This window comes from Protopterus annectens, chromosome 11.part0, assembly GCF_019279795.1.
Source record: "Protopterus annectens isolate FY-2018-M chromosome 11.part0, PAN1.0, whole genome shotgun sequence".
Lineage (NCBI taxonomy): Eukaryota > Metazoa > Chordata > Ceratodontiformes > Protopteridae > Protopterus > Protopterus annectens.
The window spans coordinates 915,009,654-915,029,877 of record NC_056745.1 but is presented as its reverse complement, the minus strand read 5'-3'; the positions used below and the strand labels follow the sequence as shown (position 1 = coordinate 915,029,877).

The 20,224-nt window shown below is 38.9% G+C and overlaps 1 protein-coding gene across 2 annotated transcripts in view; it reads left to right on the top strand.

Annotated features, from left to right (window-relative positions):
* Positions 1-20,224, top strand: part of UPF2 (UPF2 regulator of nonsense mediated mRNA decay) — a 2,519,933-nt gene that overhangs the window by 1,424,313 nt on the left and 1,075,396 nt on the right. For both annotated transcript variants that reach the window (XM_044088310.1, XM_044088311.1), the window contains exon 15: positions 6,936-7,119. In XM_044088310.1, the coding sequence (XP_043944245.1) occupies positions 6,936-7,119 (184 nt within the window). The remainder of the gene's footprint in view (positions 1-6,935; positions 7,120-20,224) is intronic.

Here is a 20,224-nt window from a genome sequence, read left to right as displayed (position 1 = left end):
CTTTAATTCCCCAGAGAATTAACAAAGTCAACAAAAGTAAATTTTTTCCACTTTTTCTTATACAGCCATATTTCATAAATGCGATTGATTCTTTGTAGTTTCACATTTATTCACTAATTTCCATGTTGGTGGTCTTCCTGCTTCCCCAGTAAACCATTCATCCCTGTTCTCCTCCACTTCTGGAGCAAATGTCATCTTGGGAGTTATTAAACCAATGTGTACCTGCTAAATGGACAAAGGGTTTTATTCAAGGATTTTTCTGGTGCCAAAGAAAGAAGGGACCTTGGAAGCCTGTGATAGACCTCCCAGTTGCCAGTCTTTGTCAAGGTCCAAAAGTTCAAAATATTATTTCTTCAGACCCTGTTGCCTGTGGTCCCTTTACTAGCTTTCATGGTAAGGCTAGACTTAAAATATGCCTACCATTACATTCCCATTGACAACCATTTCAGATGTTTCTTAAGATTGACTGTATCTGCCTCACATTATCAGGTTTCTGTCTTATCCTTTGTAAAATCTGCTGATCCAATGGTATTTACAAAGTGTCTGGCTCCAGTGTTTGCTTACTGCAGACTTGTTCAATTTTTCCCTATCTGAAAAATTGTCTTGTATTTGAAGACTTTTTGTAAGTTATCGAGTCCATGGAAGTGTTTAGAATATTTTACTCAGTCTTGGCTTTCAAGTAAACTTCCAGACATTTTCTCTCATCCCTTCTCACTGAGCTGTTTTCCTGTGATGCTGTTATATTCTGCCCTAGGAGAAGCATTTCTTCCTACAGACAAAGTAGAGAGTTTCCCAAAGATCATCTGGAGTTTGTTCAGGCAAAACCAATCAAAAAGTCTGTCAGTGAATTTCTCAGGATTCTGTGTTACATGGCTTCTATAATTTTTATGATTTCCCTGTTGAGACTTCAAATGACACCTTGAATCACTCTGGAGTGAGCATTTTGAACCCTTTATCTTTTGAGAAAATTGTATTATGATTCGTAAGGAGGGAGGTTCTGTGGTGGGTAGACCAGTTCTTTCGGAGTCCAGGTCTTCCCTTCTCCCTTTTGCATTCTATTTAGTCTGTGACATCAGACTCTTTAGACCTGGTGTGGGGCGCAGTTTCCAAATATGTGAAAGTGCAATGGGAGCAGACTCAACATACACAAGTGCATATTCAAGAGGTTATGGCAGTAATAAATGCTTTTAAAATCTTGTCGTCTCTGGTCTCCAGGGCCTTCACAAATTTTCAAAGACAACACAGACTCAGACAAGGAGGTAGCTGATCTTATCCTCTTTGTAGACTTGCTATAACATTGTGGGATGTAGGAATTAGCTCAGTTTGACTCTTCTGGCTTCATACATTTCATATGAGCAAATGTTTGTCGCATGTAAGCTAAGCAGGACAAAGAAAGATCCTTGTGACTGGAAGCTTCAATCTGCAGATTTACTGTGATAGTGTGGGATGCAGCAGCTCAGTTCATTTTGAGTCTTCAGGCTTCATTCATTCCATCAGTACAAAACTTTGTATCAGACAAGCTAAGCAGGACCAGGATAGATACTAAAAAATAGAAACTTTACCCTGGGATCTTCCGATAATTGATCCAGTTTTATGGAACAACTGAAGTTGATCTGTTTGTGTCTCTAAGAAAAGACAAGAAATTCTGCTTCAGAATTTCCTCAAAAGAGGTCTGAAAGATAACTTACTATTCCCAAGGATGGAAACGTTCCTGTATGCCTTTCCACTGATATCCAGGGTTCTTCTAAAATCCAGAAGGACTCCCCAAAGATTCTGGTGGTGACCCCCTTTTGACATTGGCAACAGAAGTTCTCCATTCTTTTGAAACTGGGTGAGGGCAATGACCACAGGCTTTTCCCCACCGACTGAATTTACTGACACAAGACAGGGTTTTTTGATACACCCCGACCTCAGAGCTCTTCATTTGACTGCCTGGATTGTTGAATTTTGATGCCTTTTAGGCACTTTTCTGAGTGTGTGCAGCAGGTATTGAAGGAGGCCTAAAAACCTCATATATAATATCAGAAGTCGTACGTATGTAAGTGGATACAATTTTGTAGTTGGTGTCATTTCAAGTTCCAGGACGTTTTTTCAATCCTAGTTGCCTCTGGTTCTTAATTGTTTATGTGCATCTGACGTTTTTTACTCCTTTCTCAGGGTTCATTTACCTTCTGTTTTGACTTATCAGCTCTTGGACCCCCCCCCCAGCTGTTCTCATATAAAACCGTTTTTGTAAGGGGTTTACATATCTGTCCACATAAGAAGCAGGTGGCTTCTCCTTAGGATCTTAAATTTGTGCTCAAAAAGTTTACTTGTTTTCCATTTAAGTCAACTCATCAGGCTAATTCGTGGTTCTTAACATGGAAGACTAAGTCATTTTGCTTATTTCTCTAACTTCTACTAGAAGGGTATCTGAGTAGAACTGTTTATTTTTTATGCCTAAATTTGTCTCCGCATTTACCTTGAGCCAGTCTATAAATCCCTCTTTTTTTTTCCTGTTTCCAAAAACGTGAGAAAAAATCTTCATACTCTGGATGTCAGTGCGATTGTCCTGAAAGGGAAGAATGCCAAGAAACTTAAAAGAAATGTAATGACATACACTGGTACACTCTGGCAGTAAGAACAACTACAGAAAAGGGCTCAAAGAAAGGAGATTGCTACTGCAACTCAGATGCTGCCTAGCCAAACTTAAGTCATTTAAGAAAGCTGATCATCTGTTTGCTTTCTATGAAAGTAAGTGAAAAGTACACCAAACGTCAAAGCAGTCTGTTTCTAGATGGTTGTCTTGTTTTATTTCTTTTTCTATTCTCACCATAAAAAAACTCTACCAAGTAGTGTTAGGGCCCATTCCACTTGGACTTTGGCTTTTTCGGGGATTTTTGTGGAAAGGGGTGGAGTTTAAACATATTCTGGTGGCAGCAACTTGGTCCTCTGTATACACTTTTACAGAGCATTACAAACTGGATTCCTTTTTCTAGGTCCAGAACAGGGTCTTCTAGGACAATTGTCCAGGAGCTCCTCGAGTCTTAATTTCTTTCTCCTACCCTTTTGCTTCTACTCTGTAGTAATCTAGTAACCACAAACACAATGGCAAAACGGAGAAAGAAGAAAAACTAATAAAATACTGTATTCTCCGTCTGTACAGAGTCCAATAAAGGCAGTCCCACCAGCGTAACGATAGATCACAATTTTCAATTTTGACTCTTCAGTCCAAAAGTACGAACACCAAGTTTATTAATGAATGCAGTGATTCCATTAAGCGCTTTCATTTCCAAACGTACGGAAACTTCTTCAGAATAACACTGCCACAAAGAACAACCCACATATATATGTGTTAAAAGTTAATTAATTAATTAGTTAATTAAAACCAGATACGTAGATTTAAAGGTCCATGCTTAGGAACACTTTGGTTATACAGTTGCATATGTAGTATTGTATAATGTTCAACTAGTATATACTGCATTGAATAATATTAAATAATGTTCATGTTTGTAGGTGATAAATTAATATCAACATTAAACCTATATTACTCATATAAAACACAATAAAGCCATGTAAAAAAAAACATATATATAAACAGATATATGTATGAAAATACAAAATTCAAAATTGAGAAAACAGAATTAAAAACAGGAATTAAAAAACACCTAGATATCTACTATCAACCTATTGTAAAAAATGTATGTATATATTTTATAATATTAGATAATATGTAAAGGACTTGAATCCACTAAATATTCGTTAACAGTTCAAATAAATTCAAAATATTATTAAAAAATTCAGGATATAAAAAAATTCTAAATTATGTGATAACATTCTGAAGTGTATTATGTTAGTGTATAATATAAAATTGTATTGTGTAATATTATAATATATGATATATGTAGTGTATCTTAAATAATCATAAATAATCGAGATGTCATAACCTGTTGTTGTAGTATGTTGTGATGTAATAATTACTGTAATTCATGTAAAGTCACCCTAAAATGTAGAAATAGACAACACTGTAAAGTTCAGTGTAAGAGCCATTTCTTGTTGTTATACACTTTTCTTTTGATTTTATTTGCTTTTAATTTTAAAGCTGGTATCAATGATACATGGTCATTCAAACCAGGGGGTATATTAGAATCCAGCCTTAGTTGCCAAATAAGTTCCTTATAACTAACCTGGTTTTCCCAATCTCCTCCTCTGTTGTTTCTAGGTACTTTTTCCAATACCCAGAACTTGAAATTGGCCTCCTTACATGTTAGAGTATGACGATAAAGGGCATTAGTATCCTTCTTATTGATATCATAAGTGTGTTCGTAAATTCTTTGACGTAAATGTCTTTCTGTCTTGCCAACATAGTAACACCAACATGAAATACAGTAAACCAAATATACTACTCCACTAGTGTAACAAGTACAATATTGTTTCCCTTTTATAGTGTATGGAATGGTGGGTAGTGTTAGGTTATCTGTGTTGGCTATAAATGTACATTGTGGGCATCTTCCACATCGAAAAGTACCTTTTTTCCTAGTGTCCATCTCCAGTTTGTTCCTTTCAAAAATGCTTTTGAGGTTAGGTCCCCTTCTAAAACTGTAACAAAGGTGTTTGTCAAATATCCCTAAGGTGTTAGGCATACTTTTAAAAAAGTCCCATGTTTTGTTAATGGCTTTTCTTATTAAGTTAGTGTTAGAGTTGTACGTCATAATAAGAAACGGAGTATCCAAAGCCATATTTGAAACAATGTTATCGGGATTTGTATGGTCATCTAACAAGTCATTATCACTATTCATTGTTTCAGTATTAAGTAAGGGAATATATTTAGTACCCCATCCCATAACAACCTCTTGTTTTAAGGGAAGTATAATGGATTCAGGGTAGCCCCTCTCTAAAAATAATTTTTGTATATAATCTAATTCTTTGACCAAATCACTATATTCAGTTGTCATCTGGGCCACTCTGACCATTTGTCCCTTAACTATGTTCTTCTTCTGTAGTGGCGGATGGTTACTGGAGTGATAAAGGTAAGAGTTCGAAACATTTGTTTTTCTGTATATACAAGTTTTTTTAGTATAGTCCTTCCTAATAGTTAAGTCCAAGAAATGTATTTCATCCAAGTTAAATTCGTGTGTGAATTGTAAAAAAGAAGTAGAATTATTGAAATAATCTAAGGCTTTGAGAGCCTCGTCGTGTGTACCATTCCACACTATCAGTATATCGTCCAGGTAACGGTAATACTGGACTATATTAACCCCAAAGATAGAATTAAACACAAAATGTTGTTCCCAAAATAACATGACAATGTTGGCAAAAATGGGGGCACAAGCTGCCCCCATTGCCACACCGTCTACCTGTTTATAAATGTCATCTTGAAAGTATATAAAGTTATTTTTCAAAACTATTTCTATATTTTCAAGTATCAATCTAAACTCATTGTTGGTCAAAAATTTAAATTCAATCAACATGTATTCGAACCATTCCAGTCCAATATCATGCGGAATGACAGAAAAAAGATCTTTCACGTCAATAGTCATAAAAGAATAATCAGATGAAAAAGGCAATTGATTCAATTTCTTTAGTAAGTCCCAAGAGTCAATTAAAATATGTGTATAGAGTTGGTAGAAAGGTTGTACTTTTGGACTGAAGAGTCAAAATTGAAAATTGTGATCTATCGTTACGCTGGTGGGACTGCCTTTATTGGACTCTGTACAGACAGGGAATACAGTATTTTATTAGTTTTTCTGTAGTAATCTACCCAAATAGCTTAGGCAACTGCAGCAGTGATCTAATGCTGAACAAAGTGCAGTTGCATAGGCTAACTTAACCATAAAAGTAGATGTTTGAATAGACCACTTTTGCAGTAGCCATCACCTTTTTTCTGCCCCTTTTCTGTAGTTCGTATTGCCAGTGTGCGTACCCTTGTATATATAGTTACATTTCTTTTTAAGTTTCTTGACATTTCCCCTTTCAGGACTATTGCCTCCCTTCTTTGGGTACGAAAGTTTTGACACATTTAACATTTTGTCTTTTATATGGAGCTCTGCTGTAGCCCCTGGCAATTATAACATGTAGAATGTACCCTTAAGTTTTGAAATGTTTGGATGGTTGGTCATATCCTTGGCAGGATGTAATCTAAATAGCTTGGGCTACTGCAGTAGTGATCTATTAGACCATCTACTGTTAAGGTAAGTTTGCTTACACAACTTCACTTTCTCTTATCAGTGGCACAGCTACCTCATTTACTAATTGCCACTACAGACTAATATTCAAGAAAAAAGGTTGGCTTTGTAATTCATTTAATATATAACCCTTGCATGTGCTTGCTGGCTTCATGGAACTCTGTTAGAACACCAAGGACAGTTGAATGTGATAGACCAGAATTAAATAGGAAAGTAGCACCCCCCCCCATATGATCAGTTATGTGTTTAGTTTCTTCCAGTTCATATAACAGCTGTTGCCCCATAAGTCATTTCTGGCAGGAGCAGTTGGCAAGCACTGAAGAAGTTTTTCCCACCCCAGAGGAAAGACAGTTAGCTAATTTCTGCTACACCATTCACTGCTCTCTGGATGTTTGAGTTAACCCAAACCCCAGACCTGTTTCTGGCTTCACAAATGTATCCCTGACCTCAGCACCAGCAGTCTGACTTCATCCTACTGCAGTTTTTGGAATTTAGTGTAATGCAAGCAGTCCTGATGTGCTGGTCTGTTTTTCCTAGACTACCGTATACCGAGAAAGTAATTTTAACTGCTAGTTCTAAATCCACAAAAAATAATGTACTGGTATTGACTTCTTAACATATGGTTGCTTGTCTTCAGATGTCTTAAGATGCCTCATTATGTATCATTAATAATTTTCAAGTTATGTTTAATCATTTGTAATCTTATGATTCCTTCCTCACAGCATGGCAAGCTTAACTGTGGAAGTTTATTTTTGTTTCTCTGTGTTGCAGCGCTATGTCTGGTGGAAGAAAAGTTTAGATGTGTGGACAAAAGATCACCCATTCCCTATTGACATTGATTACATGATCAGTGATACTTTAGAGCTTCTGCGGCCAAAAATGAAGCTCTGCAGTTCTTTAGAAGAGGCTACAAGACAGGTGCATGAGCTAGAACGGGAGTTCCTTACTAAACTAGGTAAGCAAATAGCAACAGACATTGAATTTTTGTTAAGTTTGTGGTATTTGCTAGTGAGAATAGCATCAGATGAACTTTACTTTTGCAGGTATTAAACATAGATGTTGTTCATCAGATCACTAATTCAGTAGCCATTGCAATATGGGAAGTATTCTGCCAAGGATACCATAACTGAGCAGTCTACAAAGCTTTAATCTTTTTCCTCGCACGCCATACTTTCGCCATTTGAACAAGAGAAATATGTTGATGCACCAAATCTCAGAACTTTATTGCTGTTAATATGCTCATGCAGACTTTCTGCAGCTTTGCTACTTGTATTATCAGCAGTCAGCTTCAGACAGATAATATACCATTGAGAACTTTTCATACTTGTCTAAAGATTTTTTTTCATTTTTATCTTATCTTTGTCAAAAGGAAGTGTGCTTATGGCCAAAAACTCCCATAAAAAGTTTCTCATTCTAGTTGTATTTTTTGCCTGGGTGAGGAACACATTGTTGGGTTTTATCCTATTCATCTTCCTTTCACTTCACTGGAGGAGGCTTAGTTCCCTCTAAGTGTTTTTCAAAAATAGATTTCTGATTGCGTTGTGCGAGCAGCCATGTTGACTGTTTCACAAGCAGAGGACATTTTCCCTCACCCCAGGAGAAAGAATCTGACGAGATGAGTGATGGAACCGAGGTGTTAACCTGTTTTTTGCGGTCTGATACCAGTGACTCTACTGAAACACTTCTACAGCCTTCATGCTTCTTCTGGGCCCTGTAGTATATCCCTTGTGAGAACACTGTGGCCTAGAACTTGCATCTGAACAGACTGGTCATCCAGTGAGGTCTGTGGGAAGGGAGAACTATACATCGTCTTTATTTTGACCCAGCAGTATGTGGTTCAAAAGCTACTTGTCCAATTGATCACAGGCTGTAAAATGACAAAATACTTTCTTCTTCCTCTCTGTCTCAGTAGGAGTACTGCAGGAATCAATTGTCACAAGCATACTCTTTGACATATTCATTAATGACCTACACACAACCAGTAAATGTGCCACTTATGCAGTATGCAGATGACTCAACACTCATCCGCACTGCTAAAAGGCTTAATGAACTTCAGAAGATAGGAATTTTGAATATCCACTGAAGCTTCTACAGCTGCCAGCTGTTTATGAATTCTGAAAAAAAAAAAAAAAGTAAACTATTTACCCCCAAACTTCTCTTTAACCAAAAGACAGTCTTCACCCCAACAAATAGAACTAGTATCCAAAAACTAAGCTGCTAAGAGTTACCCCTAATTAACCACTAGAATTTGACTACCATATAAAAGAAGCAGTTAAGAAAGACCATCAGAAACTAGGCTGATCTCCTTATTTAACAAATTCTGCACAAAGGCACATTTCCTCAAACTTTCTGCTGCCTTTACTCCTTTATGCAGCTTCTGTACTAATGAATCCACAAGACTTACAATCTAACCTCTTTGAGCAGCGTTATAATAAATTGCAAAATTTGCCACCAACTTACCTTATAAAGCACACCACTGCCTTGTTCTTAAAAAAACTGTCATGGCTAGAAATACCCCACTACTTATCCTTCTCTCTGCTAACCACGCCCAAACTCATCTACAGATCGGAACAGTCCACAAACTTAAGCAACATTCTTCAGTATTGTTTCCCCAAATAGGCAGCTCCACTAGCAAACTACTTCTTTATATAACCCCCTGTAATAATTTATCTGGTGACTTTGCACTCCTCTTATATTTTTAGACTGTAGCACTCTTTGCCCCTGCTACTCAGAGTTGACAGTAGCAAACTTTTCAAACTTAAACTCAAACAACGCCTACTGGATACATGGCTTTGCTCTTGTTCTACACCGGGCTAATCCTACACTAGCAAACTACTTCTTTATATAACCCCCTGTAATAATTTATCTGGTGACTTTGCACTCCTTTTATATTTCTAGACTGTAGCACTCCTTGACCCTGCTACTTAGAGTGACAGTAATAAACTTTTCAAACTTAAACTCAAACAACTCCCACTGGATACATGGCTTTGCTCTTGTTCTACAACAGGCTAATCCTACACTGTCTTCACCTTTCTCTTCTCTCCTCACTCACATAATAATTTGTAAAACTGCAGTAAACTGTCAGTTAACGGGCACCCATGGGGATTGGAAGATACTGGATAAATGTAGTTTCTGGTTGCTTGAGAGTTACTGTTAAAAGTAGGTCTGACTGTTATCAGTGGCAGTGACTAACATTGAGCAGCTTCCCTGCCCCGAGAGGTGGTTACTGACTTGAAACTGTAGTTTTATTGGCCACTAGGGTCATTTCCATAACTCCTTCATTTGTCCTCAGAGGAGTGGTTTGGGCAGTGACTTGTGGTTTGTTGGCCAATTTGGGTAATTTTCTGTCTTTTCCAGCCCCTGCTATAAATGCCTTTAAGCGGCGCGTGCTTAGCGATTGGCCGCTTTAGCCCAGCGAATTCTACCGTTGCACACTAAGAGGTAGCGGCGTTAAGCAGGTTTAAACTATTCGGGCTACCTAAAGTCCACTCTTCAAATTTTTCACTTAAAACTACCTTCCTCGAACTATACTACTGATCTAATCAATCCTGTAATTAAAAGATCATCTCTACTTGACTCCAGTAGACTATTCTCTATCTGTTAAGCGTAGCACTTGCTCCTACGGTACTTGTACCTTGATCACGGCACTCTTGTCATAAGATAGTACCCCAAAAGGCAGCCCCATTTTCTCGGTCACCTACGTCCCAGATCTTTTTAAAGTTTTTGTCTATTCCTTCTAGCATGTCGGGGATCCAGTTGCTGGTGTCTCTCACATAACTCGCTGGTGAACCTGGGAATATTGAGGCAATGTTACAATTGCCTCATGTACCTGAACAACCCTCTCCTCCTCCCACAAAGAAACACCAAATACATGCCAAGAGATACCTTCTCTTTGACCAAACTGGGCTGAGCTCTCTCAACATAGGACTGGCAAGACCAGTCCAGGAGGAGAAGGTTACCACACACTATAGACCCAGTCTCACATAGTACCATTACAGCCTCAAATCATACACATAAACACACAAAGACCTTCAGGGAATACAGTCAAAATCTGCAAAAACAGCAGAGGCCGCCAACCAGACACACCAAACAGCACCACCTCAGAACACAACACCTGCAACACATAGACCTCACAGTCAGGTGTCAAACAGTCACAGCCCTTAAGGCCAAACACAATGCCATTTTGTAGTCATTGGTGAAACCCGTAGTCAGACACCACACTGGCGTCCCGCTCACCAGACTGAGTAAGGAGAAGGTCGTGTGGCTACTTGCAATAGAGGCGCTAGAATCCATATACATAGCATAAGCACTCAGGTCTCTCAGCAGCAGGTACCAAATATGTCAGTCATTGTCCCGCGCTGGTGTAAAATGACCTGAGACATACCCTCAGCGGACTACATGAGAAAGAGACATTGAGGCTCTCTGATTATGTAGCCCAGGCAGAGTATGACCCTGACAACGAGCAGTATCCTACGCTTCACCAAGAATGATGCTGCAATACAGAGATAAGATGGTCAGCTTTAACAATTGGTAAACACTTTGGTGTCATTCAAAGGGGATCCAGTGTCTGTCTTGCCTGGGATGACATGCTGGACAAACCTGCGGCTAGCCGCGGGGCGGCTTGCACCTGTCACCCCTGGGATTCTGGATATTGGCAAGCTGAGCTCTTTGTCACCCCATAGTGCCCCTTTTTAGGCAAGGCTCCAAATTCTAAACCTGCTACCATGAACACAAAAGGAAAAAACTAAGGGTAATGCTGCTCAATGCCAGGGGTCTGAAATCTCAAAAATACTTGCACCTTTCGAGGCCCTTCTCCAGTATGGAGAACATCGATTAATGCAGTAGCACCAGCGACGAAAACCTGGTTCAAGGCTCCTGAGAGCACCCAAGCGCCTATCAGGTTTTACACCTCATATCATCGCGTTCCGGCCCCATTTAAAGTCGGACAATACCAAGAAAGGAGGGGGGTATCCATATTCATCAAGGACACCCACACACCTCAAGACTGGTGGCAGCGCCTGCGATGCATCGAGGAGACCATCCAGGTTGCAATTAACCGCCATAGGCAAGACTGCTCTTACCTGCAAATTGCTTGGCATGTTACAGGCCACCCTCACAAACTCAAGGAACCTCGCGGCGGCTTCACCAAGAAACACTTTAGAGGGGATAAATGTATCACCAAACACCATCATACTAGGTGACTTCAATTACCTAATATGGGCTAGGAACACTACTCAAGCCCAAACACCTAGCCCAAAAGTTCCTGGAATTCATAAACTCAAATGCCATGGAACAACTAGTCACCATCCCACAAGAGGAGATAACATACTTGATCTCATCATCACGAACATGGGAGCACAATGTTCAACACCGGAGGTGTACCCCTCACTGGTGAGATCAGACCACAAACTAATCTGCTGGAGGTCCTCATCCCACCCCACCTGAAATAAAAAGACCACAGTAAAGAACTTCTCACGCCCTTAGCAAATCCAGACCTAGCATGTGACCTACTTAGAGTGACAGTAATAAACTTTTCAAACTTAAACTCAAACAACTCCCACTGGATACATGGCTTTGCTCTTGTTCTACAACAGGCTAATCCTACACTGTCTTCACCTTTCTCTTCTCTCCTCACTCACATAATAATTTGTAAAACTGCAGTAAACTGTCAGTTAACGGGCACCCATGGGGATTGGTAGATACTGGATAAATGTAGTTTCTGGTTGCTTGAGAGTTACTGTTAAAAGTAGGTCTGACTAATACTGTAACCCTATACTATATGTTTGGTTTGACTTGTTCTAAGGTTGAGGAGAGGGAATTTATTCTTATATTCCCTTGTAAAACTCTAAAACATAAGGTGTGTTTCTGGGGGGGGGGGGGCAGAAAGTGCAACACATGAAAATTGGGTTTACTATCAAATTTTCAAATCTAACTCCATTGACTGCACTTTATTCGAACACGGCATTGTTGAACTCCAAAAGCCAACTTAGGAACGGGTTTTAACATGGGTGGAGATAGGGGCGAGGTTTGTAGTTCGGCAATAGCAGTGAACACCTATCTCGACCCATGTTAAAACCCGTTCTTAGATTGGCTTTTGGAGTTCTGCATTGCCGTGTTCGACTTTCTGTGTTCGAACAAAGTGCAGTCGACGGAGTTAGATTCGAAAATTTGATAGTAAACCGATAATTGTACAATATTTCTTCGATTTTTTTTTTTTTTTTTTTTTTTTTTTTTTTTTTTTTTTTTCTGGTTACTTGAGTTCCAGTTAACTGAGAGTTTACTGTATTATATTTAACACACCGACAAGCCTTCCTTTTCTCCCCATTTCCCTATTTTCTACCCTTACTGATGGTCAAGATGGTCAATGTCAGCATTCTTCCTGCCTACATTATTCTACTCCTCCTGTTCTCTCCTCTCTGTCTCTACTATCTTGCTGTCTCTTCTTTCCCCCTGTACTTCCCCACTTTTTCCTTTCTCAAATCTACATGCTGTAACTCCTGCAGACCTAGACTCTTCCCTCATCTTGTTACCTACTCTCAGCTCCAGTATATCTGTCTGTTACCTGAGAACTTGTCATTGCTGCCCCTGTTTATGCTTTTTATTGCATTGCAACCATAGTATACTTTTGTGCTGTAATACTGCTATGCAACTGTATATCAATGTGACTGATTTTATAAAATTAATCTGCCATGAGTCTGCTTTGTATACGTACAGTGGATATAAAAAGTGTACACACCCCTGTTAAAATGCCAGGTTTTGTAATATAAACAAATGAGACCACAATAAATCATTTCAAAATTTTTCCCACCTTTAATGTGACCTGTAACCTGTACAATTCAGTTGAAAAACAAACAAATCTGTTAGGGGAAAAATATAAAACATAAAAAATGTACAATAAACTGGTTGCATAAGTGCGCAAACCCTTAAACGAATACTTTGTTGAAGCACCTTTTGATTTAATTACAACATTGTCTTCTTGGGTACATGCCTGCCATCAATTAAAGAGACTCTGACTAACCCCAAATAAAGTTCAGCTGTCCTAGTAGGATATTCCTGACATTTACTCAGTTGCCTACTACAGCAAAAGCCATGGTTCGCAGAGAGCTTACAAAGCATCAAAGGGAACTCACTGTTGAAAGTTCAGGAGAAGGGTACAAAAAAAATTTCCACAGCATTGGATATACCATGAAACACCGTGAAGACAGTCATCAAAAAGTGGAGAAAATATGGGACAACAGTGACATTGCAAAGAACTGGACGTCCCTCACAAAACTGATGAAAATACAAGACGAAAACTGGTCAGGGAGGCTGCCAAGAGACCTACAACAACACTGAAGGAGTTGCAGGAATCTCTGGCAAGTACTGGTTGTGTACTACATGTAACAACAGTCTCCCATATTCGCCATATGTCTGGGCTATGGGGTAGGTTTGCAAGACAGAAGCCTTTTCTTACACAGAAAAGCATAAGACACCCTGCTAAAATTTGCAAAACAATACATCAGGTCTCCCAAAAGCATGTGGGAAAATGTGTTATGGTCTGATGAGACCAAGGTTGAACTTTTTGTCCACAATTCCAAAAGGTACGTTTGGCACAAAATCAACACTTCACATCACCAGTAGAACAACATCCCCACGGTGAAGCACGGTGGTGGAAGTATCATGTTTTGGGGATGCTTTTCTTCAGCTGGAACTGAGAGTTTAGTCAAGATGGAGGGAATTATGAACAGTTCCAAATACTAGTCACTTTTGGCCCAAAACCTTCAGGCGTCTGCTAGAAATCTGAAGATGAAGAGGAATTTCACCTTTCAACATGATAATGACCCCAAGCATACATTCAAATCAAAAAAAGAATGGCTTCACCAGAAGAAAATTAGTTTTGGAATGCTCCAGCAAGAGCCCAGACCTAAATCCAATAGAAAATCTGTGGGGTGACCTGAAGAGGGCTGTGCACAAGAGATGCCCTCGCAATCTGACAGATTTGGAGCACTTTTGCAAGGAAGAGTGGGCAAATACTGCCAAGGTAAGATGTGCCATGCTGATAGACTCCTACCCAAGAAGATTGAATGCTGTAATTAAATCAAAAGGTGCTTCAACAAAGTATCAGTTTAAGGGTGTGCACACTTATGCAGCCAGCTTATTTTACGTTTTTTATATTTTTTCCTTTAAGAGTTTTTTTTTCAGTTGAATTGTTTAGGTTATAGGCCACATTAAAGGTGGGAAAAGTTTCAAAATGATTTATTGTAGTCTCATTTTTTTATATCACAAAAATCTGGCATTTTAACATGGGTGAGTACACTTTTTGTAGCCCTGTAATTCTGAAAAATTGTCAATGTAGTTTTATTGTAAATCTGAAAGATTTGATACTGCATTGCTAATATTAGTTCATAAATTTACTTTGTATTATTATACTATCCTACTAATGAAATTATTGTAACTGTATTTTTTTTCTCTTTTGTGTACTTTGTCTTTTTCATGTTGATGCTTGGAGCTTTTCTCCCTTGGCCTCTGCTCAAAAGGGCTTTACTTTTACTGATGCAGTTGAGCTATACCAGAAAATAAGTGAATAAATCTTAGTGTAGGGTGAGGGAGGCATACAGCAGATATTGGTAAGGGGAGACATTGGTGAGTCGCTTATGGAGGTCTGGCCTACAGCTTTGACCCTGAAGATCATATGCTTAGACATCCGAAGTACACTTGGACTAAACACTTGTCTCCTCCTTTGACTCAGTCTTCTCAAAAAGACAACCTGGTAGAGTGATTTAGTTTTTTCACAGGGTTTATTCAGGGCGATCCAGTCCTTAAAACCCTCTTTCCCCAGCCTCTTTCTCTTCTACTGCAGTTAATAGGCAGGGAGTTCTCTCTTCCTCTGGTGAACAAAATTATGCCTAAATTTGATCAGGAAGGATTAGATAATGTGACAAATTCCTTCCCTCACAGCTTGTGAATCAGACTGAGAGTACTGTTTCCTCAGATACTGTTTCAAAAATAAAGTTCTTCAAATGGGATGTGAAAAGTGGTGTATTGATTCTCCAAAAATTTACTGTAAGCTCCTCAGCTTAGATTCTTCTGTGGTCATATCAACAATCTAATGCGTTTCAGTGAATGCTTTTTCTGCAATTATTATCTTAAGATTCTCAACCCTGATAGGTTCTATAGAGTCCCATATACTCGCAAGTGTCTTCATAAGAGCCCTTCTGCAGACCCTGCCCTTATTTTCTTAGATGCATGGAGAGATACTGACACTTTCTCTTGTGCTAATCCTTTCTCTAATGGCAAAGATAGGCATGTCTGTAATGGCTTTGTCAAAACGTTTACCTTTCTTCTGCCTTTTACATTTAAGGCAATTAGTTGTTAAACCCTTATGTCAAAGTAGTGCTTGTCCATATTTGCAAATGTGAAACGACCTTTGGCTAACCTGCCTAACTCTGAGGTTAAATCCAGTCTTTTGGAAATGGTTACTAACAGTGCATGAATGAGATTTTAGAATTTTCCCAAGGATGTAAATGTACAACTTTTAAATGTCCCTCTGGAAAAAGACCTTTTATTTAGTAACTTCTCTGCTGAGGTACTTGCATTTATATGAGAGGGGAAAATTAGTGCAAGGAGTAAGCAACTTTTCCTTGTTACTTGTTCTTAAATAACAAAGAAGTTACCCCTCTAATATGGGGCTATTTTTTCAAAAGCACTTTGAAAGCCAGTAAAAATGTTATAATCAACAGTTTAAAAAGACATGGTAATGAGACATTAAAAAGAAAACAGATGGGTCTCAAGAATCCTCCTTCCAAAAGAAAAACTTATGACTGTTCTTGCTTCCTATTTCCCTTTTCCACTCCCAACGCCTACCCTCCTCTCAAAATTGCAGGCAATCCTTCCCTATGTCTTCCAGCTTGGCAGTCAATGGCTTCATATTCTTGGGTGATAAGTATTATAAAGTATGGGTATGGACTTCAGTGGACATCCCCTTCTATTCCATCTGGAATTACTTATTTTCGAAGGGGCCGTCTTAACCTTCTGCCTCAGGTTATTTCAGAACTTATTGTTTGAAGGTAAATCGAGCCAGTTCCACTTTTCCAGTAGGGGAAAAAAAAAAACTTTTATTACAGACTTTTTATGGTTCCCAGAAAGGAAGGCACTTGAAGGTCCATTTTAGACCTTTCCAAGTTGAACACTTTTCTTCATGTAGCAAAATTCAAAAATGTTGACTCTGTAGACTCTCTTCTCCTGCTAGCACTTTGTATACATTCTTATTCACAGACTGTTTTCAAGGTTTTCTGCTGTGGCACTGCATTTTCAGTTTACTTCTTACCATTTGGTCTCTCCCAAGAATCTTCACCAAGTGCCTTGCCTGCAGTCATAGCACATTGCAAACGTTATGGCATGTCGATTATACCCTTACCTGTATGATTGTCTGATTTTCACATCTATCAGCCATTATGCTCTGGCTTCTTTGCAGTTCACCACAAATCCTTTCAGCTACCTAAATTTAAAAAGTCACCTGTGATTTCTTTGTACAGAGTAATTTTTCTAGTACGTCTTCTAGACACTTCTCTGACAACAGCTTTTCTTCCTCAAAAATGTATTCTTACCATTGTCACTTTCTCAGCCTTTCACAACGAAAAATATCTACCACAAGAGATTCTGAGACTTCCCATATTCATGATGTTTTAAGTAATCATGATTCCATCTGCTAGACTCCACATGAGGAAGAAACATTGAATCCTAAAATCTCTTTGGGTCCAGCGTCTTCATCCTCTGTCCTTTCCATTTCCTCTGCTCAATTTTGTGAAGAAAGGACTCTTATGATGGACCAGTCAGGTCCTTATATACCCAGGAGTTCCACCCCCCCAATCCTTGTTAGTCTGTAGTTTCAGGTGGCTTTGACTTTGCCTGGGAGGCTGTTTCTCAAGGCGTCAAGGTCTGGGGGATTTTTAGAGCCACAACACAGACATAAACACACAAACCTGAAGGAAACGATGGAACTCATAAATGCCCTGAAAGCATTAAATCAGTGTTGATCCCCAGAACATCCGTTAGTGATAACAGACAACACTACAGTGATATGGTACATCAGCGAATGGGACGGGGAACATGAACTTGCCCCCTTTGTAGATTAGCTGTGATTGCCTGAGACATGGCAGTACAGCATAGCTTAAATATGCAGGCATCTTACATTCCTTGAGCAGAATAATGTAGTAGATAATTTGAGCAGATCCAGGAAAGACCCTCACGAATGGGTACTACACCCAGAGCTCTTCCTGCAATTGTCCACCAGTAGGGAACTCCCCAGGTAGGTCTGTTTGCTTCCTGTCTAAACAGACAACTAAAAGATCTGGAGTGCAGATGCATTTTCAGTCCTCTGGATGGGGATGTTTTCTTTGTCCTTTCCACCCTTTTCTCTAATTTCCAGCATCCTTCGGAATATCAGGAAGGACTTACCAGAGGTATTACTGGTGACTTCCTTTTGACCCAGACAACACTCTTTTTCCCTTCTTATGCACCTGGCCAGTGGCAATTGCAAAATCTTACTCACAGAGTGGCCTTCCACTCATAAGGACAGTGGATTCTTGTTTCATCTCAGTATTAAAAATCTAATTTCTAACTTTATGGATGATGGGCCTTTAACTCCTTTTAGGCACCTTTTATTTTGAGGTTGTGCAACAGGTGTTAAAGGAGGCATGAATACCTGCTACCAGAGTACGTAGTCAAAAGCAAAAATGTTTTACTTGGTGGTGAAATAGAGGACAGGGCCAGTGTCAAGTTAGGTACACCATTAGTTCTCCAGGACCCATGTGAATTGCTCAGTTTAGGTTTGATGTATACATCTGTTAAGGTGCACCTCTCAGTTGTTTCAGCTTTCTGCCTGTGGACCCCCCCCCCCCTTTTATCCCAAGTTAAACACATTTTAAAAAGAGTTTTGCTTATCAGGCAGCCAAGGAAAAAATGCCTTCTTCTGATTGTATTTCATTTTGGAGACATTATCTCCCTTTGAACATGCAGCCGGTTCTTTGAAATTTCTGACTTGGAGGCCTACCATCCTGATAGCACTGACTTCGGCTACAAGGGATTCTGAATTCCAGGTTATTATGTCTACTCAGCTGTTTATAGGTTTTCACAAAGAAACAGGTGAGTCTCAGAATCAGCTTTTCCTTTATGCCTAAAGTTGTCTCTGAACTTGCTGTCAGCCAAGACTGTTCAACTTCCTGTTCTCTGTTCTGATCCTAAAAACAAGGGGAAAAATAATTTGCCATATCCTGGATCTCCACAGGCAGCTAAAATATTATTTTGACACTACTACAAATTTTAGAAAATCGGATGAACTTTGTATATGCCCTGTGATGGTAAAAAGGTCGGCCAGGGTTTAAAACCAAGTCTAGATGGCTATCACATGCTGTTCAGTTCTACTTCTCTAATTGTAGCAAAAATCCTTCTTAAAATGTCAAGGCTCCTTCCACTAGAGCAGTGTCCCCTTCTGAGGCCTTTTTGAAAGGGTGAATTCTAGATCTTTTTCTAGAAGCAAGCTACTTGGTCTCACTGTACACATCTTCAGCAAACACTGCAAGTTGTGTTCTATTGCCAGAGCCAGTTTTACTAAAGCTGTACTTCAGGGAATCCTGGATTCTTCCTTTTACTTCCACAGTTTTTACCTGACCTTCGATGATCGCCCTATATTGTACTAGCTACTGCAAATGTTCTCTAACGAAGAGTGTAGTACAGTTTTATAGCTTACTTACCATAACAGTAGATGTTCGAATGGATCATTGTTGCAGTGCTAACACCCACCCTCCATTTCCCCTTATTTTCCTTCCCTGGCTGGCTTTTGGTGTCCTGATGAATTTTTTTGAGAACTTCAACTTTCAGCATCCTTATTTTATGGCAAACAAACTCTTGTGTTTTGTTCAGTATGTGCACCCCTTTTACATTAGCATGTCTACTTATGTTAATGGTGGATGTACTGCACATGAGGAAGAAGCCTAAAGCTTTGTAAACTGGCTTACAGTATCTTTGACAGGAAGCTTCCCATATTGTAATGGCTACTGAAACAGTGATCTATTCAAATATCTACTGTTCAGATGAGTAAACCACACAACTATATTTTTTCTGTCTTGGAAATGAAATACGAAATGTTTTATTTGTACACTGTGTTACATTGTGTACTTCATATAAGTCAGAGTAACATTCTGTTTTCTCTCCAAATGGTAAATATCCTGTTTTCTTATTTTAATTGCTGATAAAACTGTCTAAAATGTTTTTGTAGTAAATTGCACTCTTCCTTTAATAGTAATCTAAACTGCTTTCAGTGCAGTAAGCATTTAAAACTAGTTAAAGAAGAGAAAATAAAAAAAAGAAAAATATCATGTATTTTGTCACAATCTTATGTTTTCAGCCATCTTGCTGTTCTTATGAAGTTTTATCAAGTTAATTTTAAAATCTGATATTGTAGTGTTCCAGCTCCTGGACCTGTCAGGGCTTGTGCTCCATGTCTTAGGGTCACTCATTGCATGGAATTTTCCTAATGTGCTAAATTTTTTCCCTTCCTGTAATGCAGTTAGTTGTGAAGCTTCCTCAGATCTCATTTTGCTGCTTCAGCATTCAGGTGTGGTTGCAATCTGCACCTCAAGTTAATTGCTCCACCTGTAATATTTTTGGTGAAAGTTATTGCTTTTTCTTGTTTAGCAGCCTTTTGTATGTGTTGCGCTTTGTGTCTTGTCAGTTTAAACCTCGTTTTTCCTTTCCTTGTTCACTTTCTTCAGTCTCAGTAGCAGGGTGCTAGGCCTGCTAGCCATTTACATACATATATACATACACACAAAATAAAAAATAGACTTTTGACTTTATATACGCAAAATCTTACAGCTATTTTTCATGGCTGTAGAAAATGTTAAGGTGTTTGCATGGTTGCAAGTTCCCTTTTTGCTTGGTATTTGCTTAATTTCTTTTAGATTGACAGTGGAGGGAGATAATAGTAAAAAGTCCTTAAAATGTGGACACAGAATTCCTCCCCAAGTTGCACACGACCAGTGAGTAGTTTGTTTAGGTGCCAAACATCTCACTACTGACTA